At 44.0% G+C, this 22,500-nt stretch overlaps 2 protein-coding genes across 3 annotated transcripts in view; one reads left to right on the top strand and one right to left on the bottom strand.

Annotated features, from left to right (window-relative positions):
• Window positions 1-607: 607 nt before the first annotated feature.
• On the top strand, window positions 608-20,937 carry B3GAT2 (beta-1,3-glucuronyltransferase 2). The gene is made up of 4 exons (XM_069804607.1): window positions 608-1,622; window positions 12,951-13,095; window positions 19,836-19,984; window positions 20,064-20,937. Exons 1-4 carry the CDS (start codon window positions 1,074-1,076, stop codon window positions 20,148-20,150), a joined length of 930 nt encoding a protein of 309 aa, XP_069660708.1. The 5' UTR covers window positions 608-1,073; the 3' UTR covers window positions 20,151-20,937.
• SMAP1 (small ArfGAP 1) overlaps window positions 20,661-22,500 on the bottom strand; it is an 88,718-nt gene continuing 86,878 nt past the window's right edge. For both annotated transcript variants that reach the window (XM_069804605.1, XM_069804606.1), the window contains one exon: window positions 20,661-21,646. In XM_069804605.1, the coding sequence (XP_069660706.1) occupies window positions 21,512-21,646 (135 nt within the window). In that variant the 3' untranslated portion in view covers window positions 20,661-21,511. The remainder of the gene's footprint in view (window positions 21,647-22,500) is intronic.

Below are 22,500 nucleotides of genomic sequence, written 5' to 3'. Positions count from 1 at the left end.
GTTGCTGCACCTGACGAATGCCTTTGTCTCGAAACACAGACAGGTGGATTATTACGAAATTCTCATATACGACTGCTTTTTAAAAAGGAGCTCTCAAGTCCGTCCGATCTACGGGGAAGCAGCACGGTAGAAAAACGGGGAAAACGCGGTTCGGCGGAGGGGCAGGCGCGCCGGGAGGTCGACACCGAGTGAGAGACACCGAAGGAAAACGAGGGGAGCCGCGCAACCGGCCGCCTTATTTACAACTCCTTACTCCTGCGGAGCTCAAAAATATTCCTCCGTTAAAAAAAAAAAACCAAACCCCAAACCCGAACAACAAAGCCGAAGCGAGCACCGCTGCCCGCCGCTACTCGGGCACCGCACCCCCCCGTCTCCCGGCCCGTCGGGCGGCCGCCGCTGTCCCGCCGAAGGCGTCCCGGCCCAAGCTGCCGCCCGCCGCCGGGGGAAGGAGCCCCCCCCCCCCCCCCGCCGCCCACCTCCCAGCGGCGCCCGGGGGCGGCAGCCGGGGCGGAGCGGGGCGGGAGTTCCCCCCCCTCCCCACACACACCCCCGGCCCCCGCCCGCGGGGACCCTCCCTCCCGCCTCCCCGCCCTCCCCTCCCCGCCCCCGCGCACCGCCAGAGCCGCCCGGGGAAGCGGAGGAGAAGGAGCGTCTCCCCAGAGCAACCCCCGCCGAGCTCCGGCCGCGACGGCACCCCCCTACCCCTACCCCTGCCCGGCCCGGCGATGCTGAGGGTGAAGAACAAGAAGAAGAAGGAGGAGGAGGAGGAGGAAGGGCGGCCGCTCGCGGCATAAGAGCCGCGGCGGGAGCGGGGCCAGGCACCTGCCCCGCCGGGCTGCCGCGGGGCACCGCGGGGCGCCCCGAGCCGCCCCGCCCGGCGAGCCCCCGTCGGCCGCAGGAGGGAACGCCGCGCTCCCCGGCCGCCGCCGCCGCCCCGCGGAGGAGCGCGGACGGACGGGGCGCAGGGGCAGCCCCCGGCCGCCCCCCGCCGGCCATGCGCTGAGCGCCGCCGCGCCCGTCCATGGGGCGGCGCTGAGGGGCGGCGCGGCGGGAGGGCGCCGGGGGGGGCAAGGATGAAGTCGCTGCTCTTCAGCCGCTTCCTCCTGCTGCTGCCCTGGGTGCTCATCGTCATCATCGTGCTGGACATCGACAGCAGCCGGGCGCCGCTGCCCGCCCTGGCCCCCCGCGGCGGCGGCAGCGGCAGCGGAGGAGCCCGGCCGGCGGCGGCGCGGGCGCCCGCCCCGCGGCGGCCCGAGGCGGCGCTGCCCACCATCTATGCCATCACGCCCACGTACAGCCGCCCGGTGCAGAAGGCCGAGCTCACCCGCCTGGCCAACACCTTCCGGCAGGTGGCGCGGCTCCACTGGATCCTGGTGGAGGACGCGGCGGCGCGCAGCGACCTGGTCAGCCGCTTCGTGGCGGGCGCCGGCCTGCCCTGCACTCACCTCCACGTCCCCACGCCGCGCCGCTACAAGCGCCCGGGGTTACCCCGCGCCACCGAGCAGCGCAACGCCGGCCTGGCCTGGCTGCGGCAGCGGCACCAGCACCTGCCCCCCCCGCAGCCCGGGGTGCTCTTCTTCGCCGACGACGACAACACCTACAGTCTGGAGCTCTTCCAGGAGGTGCGTGCCGGGCGGCGGCGGGGGGGGGGTGTGGGCGGGCGCGGCAGCGACGCTCCACCGCCGGCCTCCCCTCAGGCGCCCGCCGTTTCCCGCCTCTCTTCGCCCTCTCCTCAGGCGCCCGCCTCGCCTCAACTCAGGCGCCCGCCGTTTCCCGCCTCTTTTCGCCCTCCCCTCAGGCGCCTGCCGTTTCCCGCCTCTTTTCGCCCTCCCCTCAGGCGCCCATCTCGCCTCTCCTCAGGCACCCGCCGTTTCCCTCCTCTCCTCGCCCCCACCTCAGGCGCCCGTCCCGCCTCGCTGCTCGGGGCTGTGCCCCGTCCCCGCTTTGCGGAACCCTCGGTGCCCCTGACGTAAAAGCCGAGCAGAGATGAACCAAGCCTGCTTCCCGGCGCGGGTGCCTTGCAGCGCCCCGTCCCTCACCCGGGCTCCCCAGGGCTGCCTGTGTGTGACCGCCCCTCTCTTCATTTTGAGTTTCTTTTCCCTCCCCTCCACGTTACCCCCCCCGCCAACTTTGTACTGCTGTTTTCTCGCTTTCCTGCCGAGCGAGGCAAGTTTAGTGTTGCTATAAGGGATCCTGCGGTTTTGTTAAAACTAGGATGAAAAGCGCTCTTTGATATTTCTTTTTCAGGCTGTGTCCCTCTCCCTGTAGGGCAAACTCACATCAAGAGTCGCCATCCTTCACAGTTTTTCCTTGGCACGAATGAATTAATCCACAGCCGACTCCTTCATGTGGAGTTGCCCCGTCTTTTTGAAGCCTTTCGCTCTTAAAAGCAGCGAATCGTTTGTGTAGTAACTAAACACCCTTTCAGGAGTCTCTTTTGTGAGGGGACCTGGTTTGTTCTTTATTGCAGCCCCCCGGTGAAGGGCTTTGCTCCTTTTCGGTGGGAATTGGCAAGCACTCGGGGGGAGAGGATATCCAGCTTTCTTTCTGAGTTCCCCCTGACAGGAAGGAGGGGTGTTTAGTAAGTGCACATAAAACAGCAGAAGAAAGATCATGTACATCCTCCGTGACAGCTGGAAGAGTAACCTTGGCAGGGAAACGAGGGAGGGAAACGGAAAAGTAGACTGGCTGCAGCTAGGAAACGTACAGGACTTCAGATAAACTGCGGTCCATGTCTTCCGCTGGTGGACGGTACTGTGTTTAGTGGTGTATGCCCATGTTCTGCAGTTTGGAGGCATTGTGCTTCCTCACGCATTACAGTCAGTAGGTTAAAATGAACACGATGCACAGAAATGTGAAGCATGTGAAATTCCCTAGAGCAAGTTATTTTAGAAATGCTTATGTTAGTTTGTGTTTAGATTTGTAATGTGTCCCTTTGCGTTTCCAGTATGTGGGCAGGTGCACGGTCCCTGTTCAGCAGGAATCCTGTACTTCCTTTGCCCATTTGGCATTCAGCATTGAAACTGCTAATTTGAAGACCTTTGCCTGGAGGCTAAACCTTTGTTGTAATTGATTTTCTTAAAATCTCATGGCTGTGCTTAGCGCATTATAATGAACAGTAATTCCATGTACCTGTCTTTGATGCGATGGGAGTGTCCACCTCTGTTTGGGGATAGAGAACTAATATGATTCAATCTTGGGGAGTCTGTAAATTGATGCAGAAAATACACTTTGCCACAGTGAGTAGTGTGGGACAAAAGATATTTGGAGACAAATCTCTGCTTTTGTTTTGGGGTTTGGGGTTTTTTTTTGGAGTACCAACATTAGGGACAAGCTAAAGGAACAGTATTGGCAAGCATATCGCTTGTGACCCACAGCTACTGAAAGGGGCTTCAGTCAGGTTTATTCTTTTATCGTTTCCTGTATTATTCTTCTAATTGCTGTGAGTGATGAAACAAAGAAGTACAAATTGCCTCTCTAATTGGCTAGAAAATGCAGGAAAGCAAGGGGATAAATCTGTCTGAAGGGTTAACCTTGAAAATTGCAAGCACAACAGGCAATCTGTGTTTCCTTTTGTTAACAAGAATGGTAACCTCCAGCACGCAGCTCCGCAGTCCTCAGGCTTCTCTTTCATCAGGGTTCAGCTTCTGGGGAAGAGGTGTTTATTCTGAGCCTTGTGTTCGCAGGCAAACACAGGTGCATGAATGAGTTTTCCCTGTGAAAAGTGGTGGTTGGTAGGTGGCTCTGTTGGAGTGGAGAAGGAGCTTTTGCTTCAGTTACCGCTGCAAGTTCCCGTGACTGTTTCCTGGGGTCACTAACGAGCTGTACGCAAGGTCTCTGGGATGCCGCTGGTAGTAACACGGGGAATGCCTTGTCGATCTGGCAAAGTTAAGGGAAGTCCCTTGGCAGGCTTTGCCAACGGAATGCGCCTTTACGACGAGTGGGAGGTTGTGTTTGGAGGGAACCAGTAGTCTCGTTTTCAGTCAAGGCACTGCTTGAGGGTTGTTTGGTTTTTCTTGTTAAAAAAACTTTCCTCTCTTTATGGATTCTGGCTTGATGGGTCTGTGTAAATCCTGATCTTTCCTTCCGGAATTGATTGATTTATGAGGGTGAACTATGCTTGTCTTCTCCAAGCATGAAGAGAACAGCTTCAGAACGCGAGGTGTGCAGATGGAAACTGGTAGTAATTCCTGTCATGAAAGCGGTGGTAACAATACCTGAGAGGGTTTTTCTTTTCAGTTTGTTACCCTGCCAGGAACAATTCTCCAGACCTGCAGTCACGTAATCCCAAAGGAGGTCTGATGAACTGTAGTCTGCTCACTGGGGAGGGTAGTATAAACGTAGAGGGACGAGACGGGAGCTCTGAATTCTCGTCCTACCACCATCCTGTGCTGGCTGGCTCACCTTTCAGCGTGTCGCTGACACGGGCATGGGGATGTGTGGGTCCCAAACTGCCAGCAGCAATGTCTGCTATTGCTGGCTTATGAAATAGTAGGTCTGTCTTGTTTGTAATGGCTCTCTTCTGCGTCAAAGTTGGTTTCAGTAACAGCAGTGAGGGCTTAGGAAGGTGGGAACCAAGGCTAGTTAGGACGGTAAAACCAACATGACAGAAGCATTGGTGTTAGGGGCACGTTTTGCTCAGAGGTCAAAAAAGCATGACTATGGAGCAGAAGGCGTGCCAGGGAACTGCATGTCAGTGAAGGAATATGTTTAAGGCAGCTCCTTTGCTGTGGTTTTCCCTAGTGCCCTTACAGAAAACGGAACCTTTTTAACAAAGCAAAATCAGCAAAGGCTTTATCGTGAGTGGAGGTGTATAAACCGTAAGGGCATGATCAAAAAGGAGTGTGCTTTGACATGAAATGCCATGGGATACTTCTGAGAGTTTTTGATGAGGAAATTCTAATCTCTGTCCAAAGTACTTCTGTCTGGTACTTACAGGAATGAGTAACTTATATTTGATATGGAATGAGCTGGGCTCAGTAGACGTGGGCAAAATGTGTTTCATGGAAATTGGGGGGGGGGGGGGGGGGAACCAGTTTACAGTAGTGTTTTGCTGGAAAATGTCACCATCTGTAGTACATCTGGAACCCCTGGTGCTGTTTATAATTTTTTTCCTAGGACATACAATGGCATATGGGCATATAGCTTAATTTTTGACTGGAAAAACTATGTCTTCAAAGTCAAACTGGGCAGGGTGTGAGCAGGTTTAGTTGTCTTTTCTAGAGTAAGGTGGAGAGCCTGGTTTGTCTCTCTGCTCAGCATTGGCTCAACTGAGTATTTTGTTATGAAAGGCTCCCCTTCCCCGGAAAGGCTTCAGGGAAAGCACCAATTTGTTTAGTGATTGTGCATTTCTTTAGAGTACTAAGTGAGGCTGCAGCAACCATGAAGAAATATTTGCAGGAGTGGAGGTGTGGCCTTTTAAGTTATTCCCAGGTGTTTCTGCTTGAGAGTGTAATGGTGGTCAGGTGAAAAACGATGCTTTTACTTCAATGCTGGTGGTTCTGGCATATTGTATTTTGTCATTTATTATTTTGGGATCCAGACCTCAAAAATAATTTCTATTTTTTCTGCTCAGGTATGATCTGTTCACCTGGAGGGGTCCATCTGCATCTCTCCATCAAAAACAACAGTCCGCTTTCTGAAAGTATCTTTTGTCAGTTGAACATCAGCCTGTGTTCATAAAAAAAGCCACTGAGAGGCCTGAAATCCCAACTACTGTATTTGATATGCCTTACAGATGTTTCTACATGAATCATCATAACTTCTATTTTTTACTATAGGCTGTTCTTTTTGGAGTGACTCTGTTACAGTTTCTGTTGCGTTTGTGCTTCATCTTATTCCTGAATACAAGTTATTGTAATATTGTGACTGATGCCTAGCAACTGCCAATTTCATATTTTTAGACTGCCAGAAAGAAAACCTTACAGAAAGCTGACATTCCACCTTCATAGAGAAATTTTAAGAACAAGATTAACCTAAGTGCTTGAAACCGATGATAGACATAGTCAAGTTCCATTTCCCTTAATTCTTCACATCATTCATGCGTTTCTACGTGTTGGGTATTTTCTCTGCCCTTTCCGTATTTCAAGTAGTTGGCCAAAGGCCACCACTTCCTTGGTCCGTGTGTGGATACATATGCAAGTTGGAGGAACTAGTGTTGGAGGTCCACGCTGCTGTTGATTGTGCAGACTCCCCTGAAGCTTTTGAGGGTGAGGGGTGAGCTGTGTAAGGAGTACCAAGAACAGGAGTAAAGGTCTTCAACATGTGTGAGAAAGCGAGCTTGCTGCATTCAGAAATGGATTGCTTTTTAGAGATTCCTGCCTAGGTTATATCTGTCACCTTTGCTTGTATTTTGCTCAGACACCTAAACTGAGATGTATGTGAAATTAAAATGCTCCTATTTAAAACTATGATCTCCCTCACTGCCACCCCTAGCCCTTTGGTCATTGGTGTCTAAAATTTCATAACAAGATTCACTGGGTGCCTAGAGCATGCAAGCGTGACATACACCACTATCTGGTCTGAGTGCAAGGCAAGGGTTTGCAGAATGAGTCTCCTTAGAGGAACCCACACTATAAGATGTAATTTGAATACAGCCTTGCAGTGTGAATTGTCATTTCTAAGGGAAAAAAACTGCAAACTTTTGTTTTAAGAGCTCAGCAGTTAGCCCTGTTGCCCACTGAGTTGGGAACCAGAATGCAATTTGCTGTAGCTGTTGCCTGCACAAGAATGCCCTGACTATGATGGTAGAGTTGAAGCTGGAAAGGAGGTAGGAGGAGAGAGAGCTCAACCCCTGCTCCTGAAGTTGAGGTAGTCTTTGCAGGTAACTCAAGATTCACGGAGCCACAGAGAAGGTAAGAATATGATCGGTGAAGAGGACAGTCAGCTGGATTGCTCTGCACAGGAGTAACTTAAACATGAAATTAAACAAAAATTCCCTAATATTATGAAGGTATGCTATTGCTTATGTAGTGGCCTAAATTGTCCAGGTAGGATCATCCTCAAATCAGCCAGATGGGAACAAAGATTCATGAAGGACTGAGGGGAAAATATGAAACATTTTGTCTTGGCTAATGGATGTGACCACCTCATTGAAGGTTAGGGCTGTCCAACTCTGGTAATTTTCACAGTGGCACTGCAGAGCAGAGGGCAAGTTGTGCGAGTGATTCAGACTGAAAACATTTTCTTATGCCCCTGCCCTTTGCTCTCCCAAAAGGTGTGTATGAAGGTAGCAGATATTCTAATGGCTTTTAACAGTTTGTAGCCCGAAAAAAAAATCTTTGTTATTAAAAATAGAACAGAAATACTTGCGGGTGTTACATGTCACGCAGGCTTCAGTTTCCCCATGATCATCTTTGTAAAATATTTTGAGAGCAACTAAAAAAAGATATTACAGAAAAGGTGAATATTTAGTATTTATTCCAGCTTTGACCAGGGAGGGGTGAGTTCTCCTTTAATAATTTTTACATAACTGTCCTAATCTTTATACACTGTATTAAGCTAACTTCTGTGGTTTTTTTAATGGATATTTTTATGCAAAACATTTAGAAGTAGTATAAGTGAATCTGTTTATCTTTGAAAACATGGAGATATCTTTCATTGTATCTCTTGGAGCTGGTTGGAAAAATCAAGTTTTTGCTGGAGTCTTAAAAATAACAGTAGTCTAGACAGAATTTAATATTAGCTGGCAGTCATTAGTTATTTTCTTCATAATAAAAAAGGATCTAAATATGAGTTAGCAGTGCATTAAATACCTTTCTAGTATATAAATGATGTAAGAATACATGACAGATTTTAAATGCACGCTGACATTCCCCTTCCACATAGACATGTAATACCTATGCTAAAGAGGCTGGATTAGAAAAGACTGGTAGAGAAACAATGGAACAGCTTAAAAATGAGAGGAAACAGTGACAGAAAAAGCTGTTTGAAACAGATTTATCCAAGCGAAGGACTCTGGGTTACAAAATACAAACACTCTGTTTCTGCAGTTTGACAGCAGTCTTTTTCTTACCTGTGAAACTGATACTGTTACTGTGAAATTAATTACAAATGGTCAGTGGCTGTTTGGAGGTACAGTGAACCCGACCTAGTAGAATAACAGAAAGTAGGATGAGAAAAAGAATTGGTAAGTAGAAGGGCCAAAAGGAAACATGAATAGCAAATGTTTTGGAAGTCTTCCCAATCCAGAGAAATGGGCTCCTGACTGCTTTAGTTAAATTTAGTACAGTTTTCTCCTGTAGGGAAGCAATATTGACATTTGTGCCCAAGGATGCTGGTATAATTTAGAAGCATTAATCATTGTATCCGATATGTAAAATGTTGCTTGAAAGAAGGGGGAGTTAATGTATCCTCCCCCTGCAGTGTAGATTTGGGTACCAGTCAGCAGAGGAGGTTTAAGGCAGATGTTTGGAAAAAAGCTTTCTAATAGTGAGGATGGTGAAGCACTAAATCACATCACCTGTGAGGGTTGCAGAGCAGGCTGAATCAATGACTGACAATTTTTTTGATTTGTAGACCCTTTCTACAAGTTTTCCCATGGAGACATACCTTTTACAGTCAAGTTCACTGACAACAAACTTGCTTTTTGAAGTTACTATCCCCTAAGCATCGCAGTCCCTGAACCACAAAAAACACTGGCACAGATTTTCTGTGACTCAGTACCTCCTTTGAAGTAATGGTAAGTAGGGCCAGAAGCTCCATTTAATGCCTAAGTAAACAGGCATAGCGTTGTTGCAGCTGAGCTATTCCTCTGTCTTGTAGTGCAGTCACGTAAGTTTTGTTGAAGCAGAATTTGGCTTTAAATAACCTGTGAGTAATGCAGGATGCCTGTGTGGGAACTGACAGGGAACCTGGCTGTGCTTGTGCTTTAACCCATAACACTTTCCCCTGTGGAAGGGTTGTAGTGAAGGAGCTCTAGATCCCATCTCTGGTAATAATAAATTGGAATTTTGCATAGAAATGTGTGTGTCCTGCGGTGCTGGGGAGTGGGGGGGTGAGCCTGGACGATAACCTGTAGCCTGACCAGTGCAGATCACAAATTACACAGGGGTTGAAGTGATAGAGAATGGGGAGAGAAAAAAAGCTTACTGGGTGTGGCAGCGAGGTCTGCATTTGCTGAGAGCTTTGAATCCCAAATAGAAACACATCAACATCATGCTGCAAAAACACTAGGGTGGTTGTTCCAGTCTGGAGGCCTTTTCACTGTAGGAAGTATGGTCATGTTTCCTTCTGTTTGTCATTTGCCTTTGTTCCCCTTGGGCTTTTATATTTTGTTACTGGCTTGGTATCTTCCCTATCCATCAGTCTGGCGCATCCTATTAAGCAGCTTTTCTTGATTGACTAATGAGGTGCTATTTTTGGCAATGCTTTTATCACTGTCTTTTATTGCTCAGCTACATTTTCCGCATTTTCGTTTGTTATTCTTTAGTGGTTCCTCTGTTGCTACTGTATTTACTGTTACATGCCCATCACCTCACTGGGATTTCTTTGGTCAGTTGTTACTCCTCTCTCCTGTCATTTCCTTGCCTGCTCCTTACCATTTGTGTCCCCCCCGCTTCATTTGGGTTTGTTCTACCATCTTACAGAGTCCTTTTCTCATCTTCCTCCATCCAGTACATCACTCTTCTCCTATGCCAAAGATCCCCTTTCAAATAACCACAAAGTAAATAAGAGGACAAAAGCACTGCCAGAGGGATATTCATCCTATCTTAAGATAGCTCTCTAAACCAGGCAGGACGAATCGCGTCAGTAGGTTCCTATCCCTGTTTGTTAACTATAGAAGTCTAACTAGGATAGACCAGATGCTTAACTTACAGAGAGTTAAGTGTAAGTAAGATGAATAACCATTCATGTAAGCTACTAGGGCTTAAAATGCTGAGTATTAAGACAGCATGTGCTACTGCACATTAAAATGACAGATGGAAGAGTAATTTAGGAAGCTGTTTGTAAGTTATAGGATTTTGGCAGTTGTTTAACCCACAGCAATAAAGCTATTTAGAATTAACATGTTTTTGAATCACCTTTTTGTGTCCCAATGATTAGCAGCATCAGATTCCAGATGCAAGCTGGCCTTTTAATCCAAATAATAGCTTTCTTCCCATCATACATAAATACAGCCTTAACGCATCAGTATGTTAACTGCAGTAATGCTATTCTCAGAAGATTAAATGAAATATTCCTACTTTCATCTGCCTAGCATATCCTGCAGCTGTAAGGTATTTCAGAATTAGCATAAATACTGGTCTAGATGTGCTCGTTCAGTTTTTACTTAAAGGGATTGCTGTATTCTTGACACCCACTTATTTCATTCTCTAGAAATGTAACCTGTGAGAATAAAGAAACCCAAGGACAAAATACAGAGCTCTGTAAAGGGTTACTTACTTCCCTCTGATGTGTGGTGGCTTTACTGACTTAACTTGTAGGCACCGAGATGGACCCAAGACTGTAATAATTAAAACTTTCTGGGCCATTTCATGCTGGTTTCATGAGGTCAGTGAGATACTTTTCCTTGACAAGATTTTCCTACACATTGTGTATGGTAAAGTATTACCGTAAATCAGTCTGGTTCTCCTAGCATAAATGCTGTGGCTGCTATTGACCCAATTCAGAAGTCTCCTGTGATCTGGCTCATTTTGCAGCACAGCTGCCCAAATGCTTACTGTGCAAAAAGGCAGGGTATGGGCTTACCGCGCATTAGCTACCCTCTTGTAGTCAGAGCGTGCCTGCTCTTGTCTTGAGGTGTTTTATGTTTACCATGGGTACAGGCAATTGGCACAGGGTAGCTAAAATGCTGTAAATCAGTACAGTAGTAATTTGTTCAGGTATCCATACCCTCCAGAAAGTATTAATGGCAACACAAAAAAGTTACTGGGTGTCTGTGTTCGTCCTGTGGTTAATATTGGTGTAGCACAGTTGGGTGCTGTGGCTTGAACATGCCCTTGAAAACCTATTGGAAACTTGCCTGTGTAGACGAGCCCAACAGGGTGATGCCCTGAGTCCATGTCTGATGTGTTTGGATGTTAATACAAATCACCGTTAGAAAAATTTGCAAAATGAATGTATCATTCAAGCCACAGTTAAAAGCTCTTCATGAGGAGATTTGACCGATTTCCAAGCAGTTAATTGCTAACTCTGCATTTCCTAAATGGAGGAGTGGGAGAGATTGGAAAAATAATCTTAAGCAGGGAGAACAGTTACAGACAAACACATTTAACAATAATCTGTAGAGAGATTCATGGCAGTCTCTCACTGGCAATTAAATAGTCAATGGTTTGGATAGAATCCTTATCACGAGAAATCCCTATATTGCCAATTGTATACAAACCCTGTTCTTACACAGTATGGACTGCTGCTGCTGAGTGAGAGGGTCTGACTTGCTGCAACAGTTACTAGGATGGAAGTGAGAAAATTTTGCTAAACAAATTTAGAGGTACACAAAGAGAGAAGGTGCATGCCTCTCTTCTGTGTGCACATACACGTTTGTGGATTTTTAAATAAGTATTGTATGCCTTCCCTATGTGAAGGTTCTCCTAAGAATCTGCTGATGTTTCTAGTTTAGAAATGTGAACAAGAGTGACGTGATGTCTTTCTTTTCTGGTGCATCTTCTGGGAGTCTAGATGATATGCATGATAAATCTTTCACCTTGGCAGAAAGAGAGGGAAGTGTTTAATATTTAACCAAGGTTGTCTTTTACTTCAATATCTATTGATAGGGGACTGCAGTTACAAATATGTAAAACTGTGTTTGTTTTTGCTAAGAGGAGTGCTTGGAAGGAGAAAGGGATAACCTTTCCCTAAGGAATAGGCCTCAACTACAACAGAAGACAAGAGATTGTTTTAAAAATCCATCAAATTAAGCCCATGTTACACTGAAATAGTTTAATACTTGCTTAAATAGGAGCATATTTAAACACAGTAGTTAAAACAGTGGCTTTTGAATCGGTGTTGTTAAATTGTGCAAGTTGCTGTGTCTGTGCACTTGTCTTCTCAAGTTCTCACGCCAGACTGTCAGTGATTTTCCCATGGGGATCAGCACATCAGGGTTCGTGTCATGTTATCTCCCGTTTACTGAAGAAAATGGTCTACTAACCAGTGAACTGGATTCACTGACTCCCAGTCATGCACGCTTTTTACTAGAGTAATTTTTTTAGTATTTGTAGATTTCTCTAGGTTAGATGAGGATCACGTTTCCAGAATTGCATTTAGTTACAGTTACACCATTGGGAAAAACTCCTGTTACTAATGGCAAACTACCAGAAGTATCCTGCCTGACCTGCTTTCTGTCCTTCTCAGAAACTTAGCAGAGCTTTCCAAGAGAAAATGTAGAAGTTAAAAAGGCTTAGCCTAAACTTAATCTATTTTTTTTGTGACCCTTTAATAGATCTGAGCTGCATCTATTGTACAAATCTGGTATGTTATGTTGCAGGTAGGAGTCCTGTGTCACAATTTCCTGTACTCAGTGTATTTGTTACCAGTCTCAAAGTAATTGTACTTGTCTTAATGAAGTGTGTATTTGTTAATCATTATTGTAATATTCTCTCTTGCTGGGCTTGTATGATACGTCAGCAATCTATAGAAACAAGCTTACTGCAAGAATGCTATAGTTTTGCAGACAAAAAAGATCTACTACACCTTTGAAAACCCAAACAAACAAGAAAACAAATACTGTTTTTTCATGGCTTTTAAAGTTTTTGTTATAAAAAATAATATGAATAGGATGTTTTCAGTAGAATTGAGGTGCCTCTGGGCTAGAGAGCTGGAGATTTCACAGAAAATGAGTGGGCACATGCAGCTTTCAAATACTTACTCTGCTCGGCTGAAATCTGTAAGCTAGAATTGCTTTTAAATACCTAGTCTTGATGATTAATGTGTAGGCTTTCCACCAACATGTACAAAAAAAGCCTACTAGGAAAACGTGCATGCAGTCACACTGTGCCTGCCTCTTGCAGATGCGTACAACCCGCAAAGTGTCGGTCTGGCCCGTGGGACTGGTAGGAGGACGACGGTATGAGCGCCCAGTCGTGGAAAACGGCAAAGTTGTTGGCTGGTACACTGGCTGGAGAGCTGACAGGCCCTTTGCTATTGACATGGCAGGTAAGTACCAGGTTTCATGATACATGAATGTTTCTCATAATAACTGTTGTTACATTTTTTATGAGTGGGACAGAAACAGATGCTCGGTGTAGGCAGCTTTTAAACTTCTGAAGCACATCCGCTGTATGTAGCCCTTCAGCACTAAATATCCTGAAGTCTTAGCTTGCCTATCTCGTCTAATCAAGTTGCTGCTTGGTGATATCTGAACTTACTTTCACTTGTTTTTAATTTTATGTGGCAACTTGGCTTTTATGTTGTATAAATTGTTTGTCTGAAACAAGTTAACTGTAAATTAATTCATCCAATTAATTTTTGCAAGGGGCCCATGCCTTTCATTGTGTCATCAATCTACACCAGGCAGTATAAATGCAGACCCTTCTTAGACCTTGTGTTGCAAAATGCTACTTTATCATGAAATTACTCATTTTTTATTGTTTATTTGGAATGACGGTGATAACTGTAGATGGATATAGTTTGAAACACTGAGCTTAGGGGAAAAATCACTGACAGCTATAGCCTAGTAGATGAAGGCAGAAAAGCTTCAAAATGGATCTAATCAATCTTCTGCTGTGAAGTTAGCACACCACATAGCTCTGTCTTGCTGTCAGTCCAGGCTTAGACAATCTTTTGTATATATTCGCAACTGCCACATGCATCACCACTGTGCAGAAGTCCAATTTCTGATGTCGCAGCAGCTGGTTTCCCAGCAAATGATATGATATTTGCATTTAAGCATCTTCTGTTTTCAGGAAGGAGAGGGAAGGGGAAAAGTAGGAATGCAAGGGCAAGAACAGGGTAGAAATAGCCAGCCATTTTCTTTTTTCTGATACCCGTGTGTTTTGGGGGAGGGAAAAGGACAGTGCTTTCTCATCTCAAGAGAATATTTTTATATGGATTGAAATGTTTGATTAAAAATATATACACTACTTACAGTACAATTAGTTTAAAAGAGTAAAGGAGAACTAATAGTTGTTAACACCTCAAAGATAAGATACAAACATGAACAGGTGAACTTTTCTGCACTGTAGAAGCATTTGAAGTTAATAGTATCACCTGGCATGAAAATAAATACTTGAGTGTCCAGCTAGAGGCATTCCTCAGGGGAGAAGTATGTATGTCAATCCCCAAACCTGTGCAGCCTGTTGAGGACTGCAGCTGTGCATTTTAACAGTCTCTGCCTGTGGATATATAGATACATACTGATACTATGCTGTAGAAGTGGTTACTTACGGGCATTATAAAGATGATAGCATGCTTCCTAATTCATTAGCAGCAGGCAAAAAGCTGAGGGACTCTAACCCAGACACGGAGGGATATGTGGAAAGTTCTTAAGTTGTTGTTTACACTTTGCAGTTGCTGGCTGAAACACTGGCATGAGGGAATAGCAGCTCCATTAGCAGCATCACCTGCTCAGACTTTTACTGAAGCCACGGAAGGGAGGGTTATAGAGACAAAGATACAAGCGTTGAGAGTGTAGGAGTTATTACAGATCCACAAACAAGGAGTTAGTACTTTGTGAGAGAACTTCTATTAGCCTTCAAAAAATAACTGAAGAAATTAAATTACATTTTTAATTTCAGCAAGGAGAGAAATGGATGCTGTGTAGGCTGGTAAAAAGTTATGTTAAGTTTGCATCTTCATTTCCCTCAGGAATACAGTGGAAGGGCACAGACAAACAGAACAGAACCTGTAAATCCAGAACTGCATAGGTGTCTGAACAGGTGCAGTCTACAGGATGATGTGTTAGCACTCTGTTTTCCACCCTTGCCACCCTGACTCCCCAACATACCCCCTGGGGACCTGGAGGACTTGCTAACAAACCTAAGTCCATGCTGTAGTACATCACTGGCATTCTGCTATCTGCTGGCGCCAAATATACAAGCAGTTTAGGTTATACCATATGCTGCACATAAGATCAAGGTTCTCTCTTGAAAATACTACCATGGGAAAAAAAAAAAGTGCATATATTAAACTGCTCAGCTGTCTACAGCTGTTTATAATTAATGTTCTGATTCCCAAGACATTGGTAAGGAGGCTCTCTTTGGTTTACAGAACTATCTTTTCTAGTGATTTTCACAAGAAGTTGATCATGAGGCTGGGTGTAAAAAGAATGACTTTTTAAAAGGTTTGGGACCACTGATTTAACTTGTGTCTGTTCAGAGGAAGCGCATCCTTGCTTCTAAGCACATAAACTTGTTATTCTAGACTTCAAAATACAGGCCCAAATTGCCTACTGCAAGTGGAGGCCAGTCCTGCTGATTTCCTTGGGATCAGCTCAAAGACTGTACCTAGCTGGCCAACTTCCCTAGTTTCTTCTTTGAAATGTACTCACACATGGCAATCCCATTCGATCAGTTCAGTGAACATTGGTTATTTCTTTTGAGAAGTTTGTGGATGACACTGCTATTCTCCAATGCTAAATTGCATTCAGAAAGCACAGTAGCTGTTTCCTGTGTTGTCTGGCAACCAACACGCCATATGAATTAGTTCTGGTGGTTTTTAAGTTCCGTCTCAGTTTTAACTGTAGGTGAGGTCTAGAGTTTGACACAGACTTCCTTACCCTCAGGGAAGAAAAGTGAGAGAGAACTGGGTGTTGTAAGCAAAAAGTGACTTGATTCTGAGGTAGGCACTGTGTTGTTTATTATAGATCTTCTATATTAAATGATGCTGTCAGTGATTTATTTTTGGCTTGTTCCTAGTGTCAGAGTTTTTGGCTACCCATGAGAACAAGTGAGACTGTGATTCTCCTAATGTCAAGATTGTTCCAGGAAAACAAATGAATGTTTTACATTAGCATTCCAGCAGCTACTTCAGTCATAGAGATGAATCCATGCCTGTGAATCACTGGGCAAGCAGATTTTGGACTTCTGGTCCAGAGCTCATTCACTGTGTCCCAAGTTCCTCTGCTAGGGCCTGAGCAACCACCCTTTTTTTTTGGATTTTGCTACAGTTATGAGATCTGTAGTGGATCTTTCTTATGGTTCCCTGAGAAAAAAAGCTAGTCAATTAATGATACTGCAAAACAGCATATTTTGTCTGAAAGAGCCACTGTGGGAAGTTGCAAGTACAAACAAAAAAAATTTGAGTGGCTATGGCAGACACCACACTCAACAGCCCCCCCCCCCCCCCAACCCAAAACCCCAACCACCCCTCCATCAAAGGGTAACAACTATTTTAAATTCTGAGTTTGAAATTGAGAGCCTCTTTCATGGTGAATTAACTGTCAGCAGATGCCTTTGTTGTGAACTGCAAAAACTTCTGGTTGAGCATCTCCACCTTACTGCAACCCACATACATAGTATGTCATAGGGAGAAGATAACTTGAAAGAAATGGATCCCAAGCCATGGCATGTTAAACAAGCCAAAGGTAGTACCTTGAACTATGTGGAAACCAGTATATCCATTTCAACATCAGCACTGAGCTGGTGCTCATTTACACACTCTGGAAATGATAAATGCTCTCAGTTTCTAGCTTGCCTTCAGCTAGTATCCTGTCTAGAGCATTCAGGAAGTAAAGGCATTAATCACGGCAACAAAATCTTTAAAGGCTGGCTCAGTCTAACCGGATGAAGAAAAATGGTTCTGCCTTTTAACAGAAGCCATTGGTCTAGCAGAAGTCAAGGTGTGAATTAACAGAAACAGCTTCGTAGACAGAAGCACAGATGTAATCTTTGCTGTGTCTCCCAGGTATCTTGTCCTCCAACAAATTAATTTTTATCTAGGTGGCTCTTCAGCCAATTAGATTTAATTTACAGCCCTGCATTAAACACAAAAAACCCAAAACACCTCTTCATACTCCGGCTATGAAATTGCCCTGTGGCATTTCATGTGAACTTAAGCCCAATATGACCTTGTAGGAATAACAGTCATGTAAAAGAATTTTATGTGTGTAGAACTGTTCAGTTATGCTGCACTGGAGACAGTAATCCCAGATTAATCCCTGTTTGGGGATAGAATTCAAAATAACAGTGTCTTTTCATCTATTACTACAGGATCATTATCTACTGAGAGAAATTACTAGTGCCAGTCTGGTCAAAACCTGAGCCATCTCCTCCGAACTAGACAGCCAGGAGATAAGCCTCCTTGAACTATTTTATCTTTTCAGGTGGCTGACTGACTTACAGGATTCTTTTAAGAAACAAAGACTGCATGACCACTGATCAAAGAAACAAACCTCAGGCCAGTCAGTGCACTGTAGTCCATGTCCTTGCCACGTGCAACACTCAGTTTAGTAATTTGACTTTTATTTGATGCCTGAAAACATGGGGGATTTTTGATAGCGCCCTAAAATGGCAGTTTGCAATAGCATGGTAGCAAGGGCACATATTACATGCAGGGGACATGGCACATCTGAAGATCTGTGCATAGCAGAAATCTACCCTCAGAACTGAATCCAATTTTCTCAGCAGAGGAGCAAGCTTTGCAACACCAGAACCTAGGAGAAATTAAGGTATGGTCTATGGGGGCAAGGGAGCCAAGCTGAGACACACCAAGATAAGCAGCAGAAACTCTGTCTCTTCTGCTTAGAATAGGATTCCTTCTCCACTCTAAAAACTAGGGCACTACATTAACTTTGGTGTTTACTTCATTTTCTCCTTTATGGATGACCAGCTTAAACCTTAAAAACTACATCTTAAATATCTTTAAAAAGAAACAGCAGCTCACACAGCTGATCAGGGCTCCAAAAATGCCTTCCCTTGCAAAGCCAACATTTGTTTGAGGGGCCCAAAATACCAACCATACTGAAGCCCAGTTGCACCAAAAATTTATACTGAGGAAAAAAAAAACAACCAACCCCTACCCAAAAATACTGAACTGAACCAGGCCAATTTGTTCATCAGTGGTAAGTCTACGGTCATCTTTCAAAGTGCAGAAAGCTGGCTGTATGCGCCGCAGCTGTCTGTTGCTGAGGGAGTTCAAACTCCCAACCTCAGCTCTTCACAAATGATTACATGTGGCTACAAACAGCCCTGGGATGGAGCCCACCTTGTGCTCCCTCACAGCCAGGCTACAAGTCACAGGGAGCAAGAAAGGCCTGTCGCCGGCTGAAGACAAACACCTACCTGGGAAGAAAAGTCCAAACTGCCATTCTTTTGCCTGGTACCACTTGCCTAAACCCAGCAGCTGCAGCAGGGAACAGCTGGATCCCAGCACTGCTGCTAGCAGGTGGTGCAGGCTGCAGAGCTTTAACCACACAGAGTGAGGACAGGCTACAGCCAAAATCTCACACCTCCTGGAAGTCTTGTACTCACTAGAGTACTCTGCAAGGTGTGGATAAGCCCCTTCCATCCAGACACCTATTCTTCTTTATCTTAGGCAGGATATAATGTATAAACTGAAATGTGTTTTCTTCAACTGTGTCTGTCAGTGAATTGGGACCTCGGTTTACATCGAACCTGTAGTCATCTGCAGTGTCCAAATCTTTATGTTAAAAAAAAAAAAAAAAAATCACTTTCTGGTATCTTCCTGTGCTTTGCTACAAGCAAGAGCACAATAGTTAAGATAAAAAGTCGTTTCAGTGTGCCGCCTTTACATGTGATATAGTAATTACTTCCTTGTATTTTCCTCTCTAAAAGGCTCCCATAAAAGCCATAGATACATTCAAGGAAAATACAGCAGCAAGGTAATTCTAGTAAAAAAGGGGATAGATTTATATTCCACTAGAGAAAGTTACACTCATTTTTAGATGAGAAAATTTTAATACTGGCTTTGGAATTAAATGTTCTTACAGTTTTCCAGAACAGATGTCAAAACTGTTACTACTGCTGTCATAAAGGGACAGCTGGAACCACTCTGAACTGACGAAAAAAAGGATTTCTTTGGTAGGCTTGGCAATTAGACATGAGGAGTCACAAACATAATTTTTCTTTACAAGTGTATCAGTTGAGTTTTGAGTCATACTTAAAGCAGCATACATGAGACTGAACCTTGCTGAATGAAAACTGGAGAGTTCTATAAATAATGGCAAGTTGGAGACTCATGAGAGCTGCTTCAGAGAGGGTGAGTTTGTTCAAACTAATGATTTCTCAGTTTGCAATCTCCCTTTGAGGGACCTGACATATGTTATTAGAGGAACGCATTGCAAAGAGAGGCATGTGCACTGATGAAGCCCTTTCAGTCGCGCTGTGTAATGCGCAGCTCAGCTGCAGGCTGTCCTGCAGACCGCCGCTGATGAAAACGATTCGCAAGTCCACAATAACTACACAGTGTACAAGGCAAAACATGAGTAGGACTTGTCTTTCAGCAACAGTAACATCAGAACTCTCTAAAGGCTAAAAAAATCTCTAAAGACCACAGTTGTTACATCTAAGCAACATATTTTAACCTTTTTTTCTGACTCTCACCTTTAAACTTAGAAGTTTTTGTACAATATAAATTTTATACACTTTATTTTACCTAAAATACAGTTTTATTTCTTAATTAGAAGTAAAAAGAAAGGATAGTCTGAGATCTTAGCAATACCTGACTTTTCAGGCAAAAAAGCGTATATTCTCTGCATGATGGGAAATGGATTAAACACATTGAAAATACGGTGCAATTAAAAAAATGCAATTGCACCTTCAGGGCAAAACAAAACAAGATAGGATCTACAAACCTACCAAGTATATTGTCTATCCATATAATCAAATCTACACCTTTTTAAAAAGAGGATGGGAGATTTCTAGGCTTAAGCATGACTTGCGCAAAAATGTAAAGCCTGAAGGTTTTTCTTAGCATTTTTTTTGCTCCCTCTCTCCAAGGATTTGCTGTGAGTCTTCAAGTGATTCTGTCGCATCCGAAAGCCGTATTCAAGCGCCGTGGCTCTCAACCAGGAATGCAAGAATCTGATTTTCTGAAACAGATAACAACAGTGGAGGAACTGGAGCCAAAAGCAAACAACTGCACAAAGGTACTGATTTCTGCACTTACTAAAACGCTTTCATATCACCTCCATAGATGACTGTACTAACACAAATGTTGTTTTATAGGTTCTTGTATGGCACACGCGAACAGAAAAAGTAAACCTAGCTAATGAGCCAAAATACCACCTGGACACGGTCAGTATCGAGGTATGATCTGGAGACACAGTTACCCAGGAAGTACACCACAACGGCTGTGTCAGAAGGTGTTCAAGTTCAGCCAGTTAAAAGAGCCTACTTCTGCGTGAGACCTTTTAACGGTCATCTGATGGACTTCTGTGGAAACAAAAGGAACTGGTCAGATACTCTAATAAGGAAATCAAGTGGGTGTGCTTTGTTCTAACTTGTTTGCATGCATGTCTGAACTCTCGTCTTAATAACTGACACTTACCTTTGTTTTAAGGCTGTTTCCACATAGTAAAAATAATCACGAGAAACGTGGCTGCAATGGAGTATTTCCAAAATCATCATTTATGTATATACTTTTTGTATTTATCCAGCTTAATGGTGTAATTATAAACTGATTTTAAATCACAAACTGTTGATCTAAATATTTGCATAAATGGATCCTCCAAACTGAACATGTTTTCCTTCATTAAAAGTAGACTTCTTGAAGAAACAGCAGTCAAATAGGTCATATGATAATGAAATAAAAACCAACAACCATTTATGGATTTATCCTTTTAATATAGGGAAATAACATTTTATCATTACGAGGCACCATAAAATGTAAACACAATCACTGTCATAAACCTGGATATCTCTGCAAGGAAAAATAGATCTGTTCACATTGAGTTCCCTTGTGTACATACTGTGCCACTAGTTCTTGGCATTAATACTGTGTACGTGCCTCGAGCGCCAGATTGGATTCTTTATCACAGCGACCTCAAACGGATCAAATGCTCATTTTTAAAAGAATGAACTATTGATTTGTAGAACTACAGCAACATCCAGGTTTATCTTTCTCTCGATAACTGTATTCCCTGTTATGCACACCATAATAACATCACAGTGAAATGTATGATGAAACAAAATTTGTTTGATACACTAGAAAACATTGCTCAGTGATACATTTACATTCTATTTATATATGATTAAACATTTGTTCATACAGTACCTTCTACAGGATTACTGGGTGATTTGGGGGGGGTCAGGGTTCATATTTTTGGATATTACTAACATGATAGCTACATCCCTTATATGCAAACATTTGATCTAGAATTTTGAGGGAAAATAAATCAATATGTGGTTAAGCAGCTTCTTAAATATATGGCCTATGAAATCATATGCATTGTATGAAAACGCTGCCAAGGATGTATAAATGTATTCTTGATCTGCTTTTCACTACATCAAATTTAAATCAGTATAGACCACAACACGGTCAGTCAGTTATATTCTTAATCTGAACAGCTGGGGAAGAAGAAAAAGAGTATGTACATGGAAGGAACAGTGAAAGTAAACGCATTTGAACAAGGAATGTTAGGTGGCCGTTCTGGGCGAGACTTCTATTGCAACTTTCATTTCCACAGCTGCGTGCTGAGAGTCTGACCAGAGGAGCTTCCCGTCCACCCTGCCGCTGTGCTGGGGGGCTGGCTGAAGCCCATCACGTTGCTGGAGCTGCTGAGATTCATTCCGGCCATTTGCTGATTCATCTGTGGGGCACACACACGAGCCTAGTTAGCACTGGTGCCGAAACACAGCACGCTGCTAGCCAAAAAGCAGTCATGCCCCCAACTAGCAACCCAGTTATAGTACGTTTCCCTAAAATTAATATTTCTCATTAAATATTGACTCAGTGTAAGTTTCTCAGCATTTTTTAAGACAGCAGCTTTTCTGGAACCGTTCAGTCGCCATTACCCATCAGCTGACTGGCTGTAGCACTTGGTCAAGTCCAAATCAACACTCCACTAGTGGATTTACAGAGCGTGGGACGAAGGAGCCCCACGTGTCTCAGTAAGAGCTTGCTTTCACAGTTTCAAAGCTGACCAACAAAACTGTGGCAACCGCAACAAAGGAACACCAAATAATATAGCCTTGTCTGCATTTGCAACTCCAGATGTTTTTTGTTCCAGCAATATTTCTCTGGTGACCTAAGATCTTAATACACAAGTTTTTATAGAAATTGTCCATTTAGGTGGCAATCAACAAAGAATGAGGTGGATTTGTAACCTGGGGATTACCTAAATCTAACTATTCTTGCTAAACAATCTACTCAAGATACCATAATTTGTTAAAAACAGGTGAAATCATTCACATGAAACTAAACACGGTATCTAGTTAAAGGTGGGAAAGAGTTCAAAATTCAACACATTCACTTTCAGGCATGGTGCAAAAATATTTCTACTCTCTGCAAATATTATCTAGCCACTCTGATTTTCGGTGTGCAATGTAAAAACGTTCTTCAGGTTACTCTCACTTGCCTTCCGAAAAATGAACACTTACTGACAAGCCAAAAGTAGCTGCACAGAGTAAAGATATCCCCTCTCGTGAGTCCGAGAGCAAAAGA

The sequence above is a fragment of the Haliaeetus albicilla genome, chromosome 17 (genome assembly GCF_947461875.1).
Source record: "Haliaeetus albicilla chromosome 17, bHalAlb1.1, whole genome shotgun sequence".
NCBI classification, from domain to species: domain Eukaryota; kingdom Metazoa; phylum Chordata; class Aves; order Accipitriformes; family Accipitridae; genus Haliaeetus; species Haliaeetus albicilla.
The sequence above is the reverse complement of the archived record's forward strand: the minus strand, read 5'-3'. Positions and strand labels throughout refer to the sequence as shown.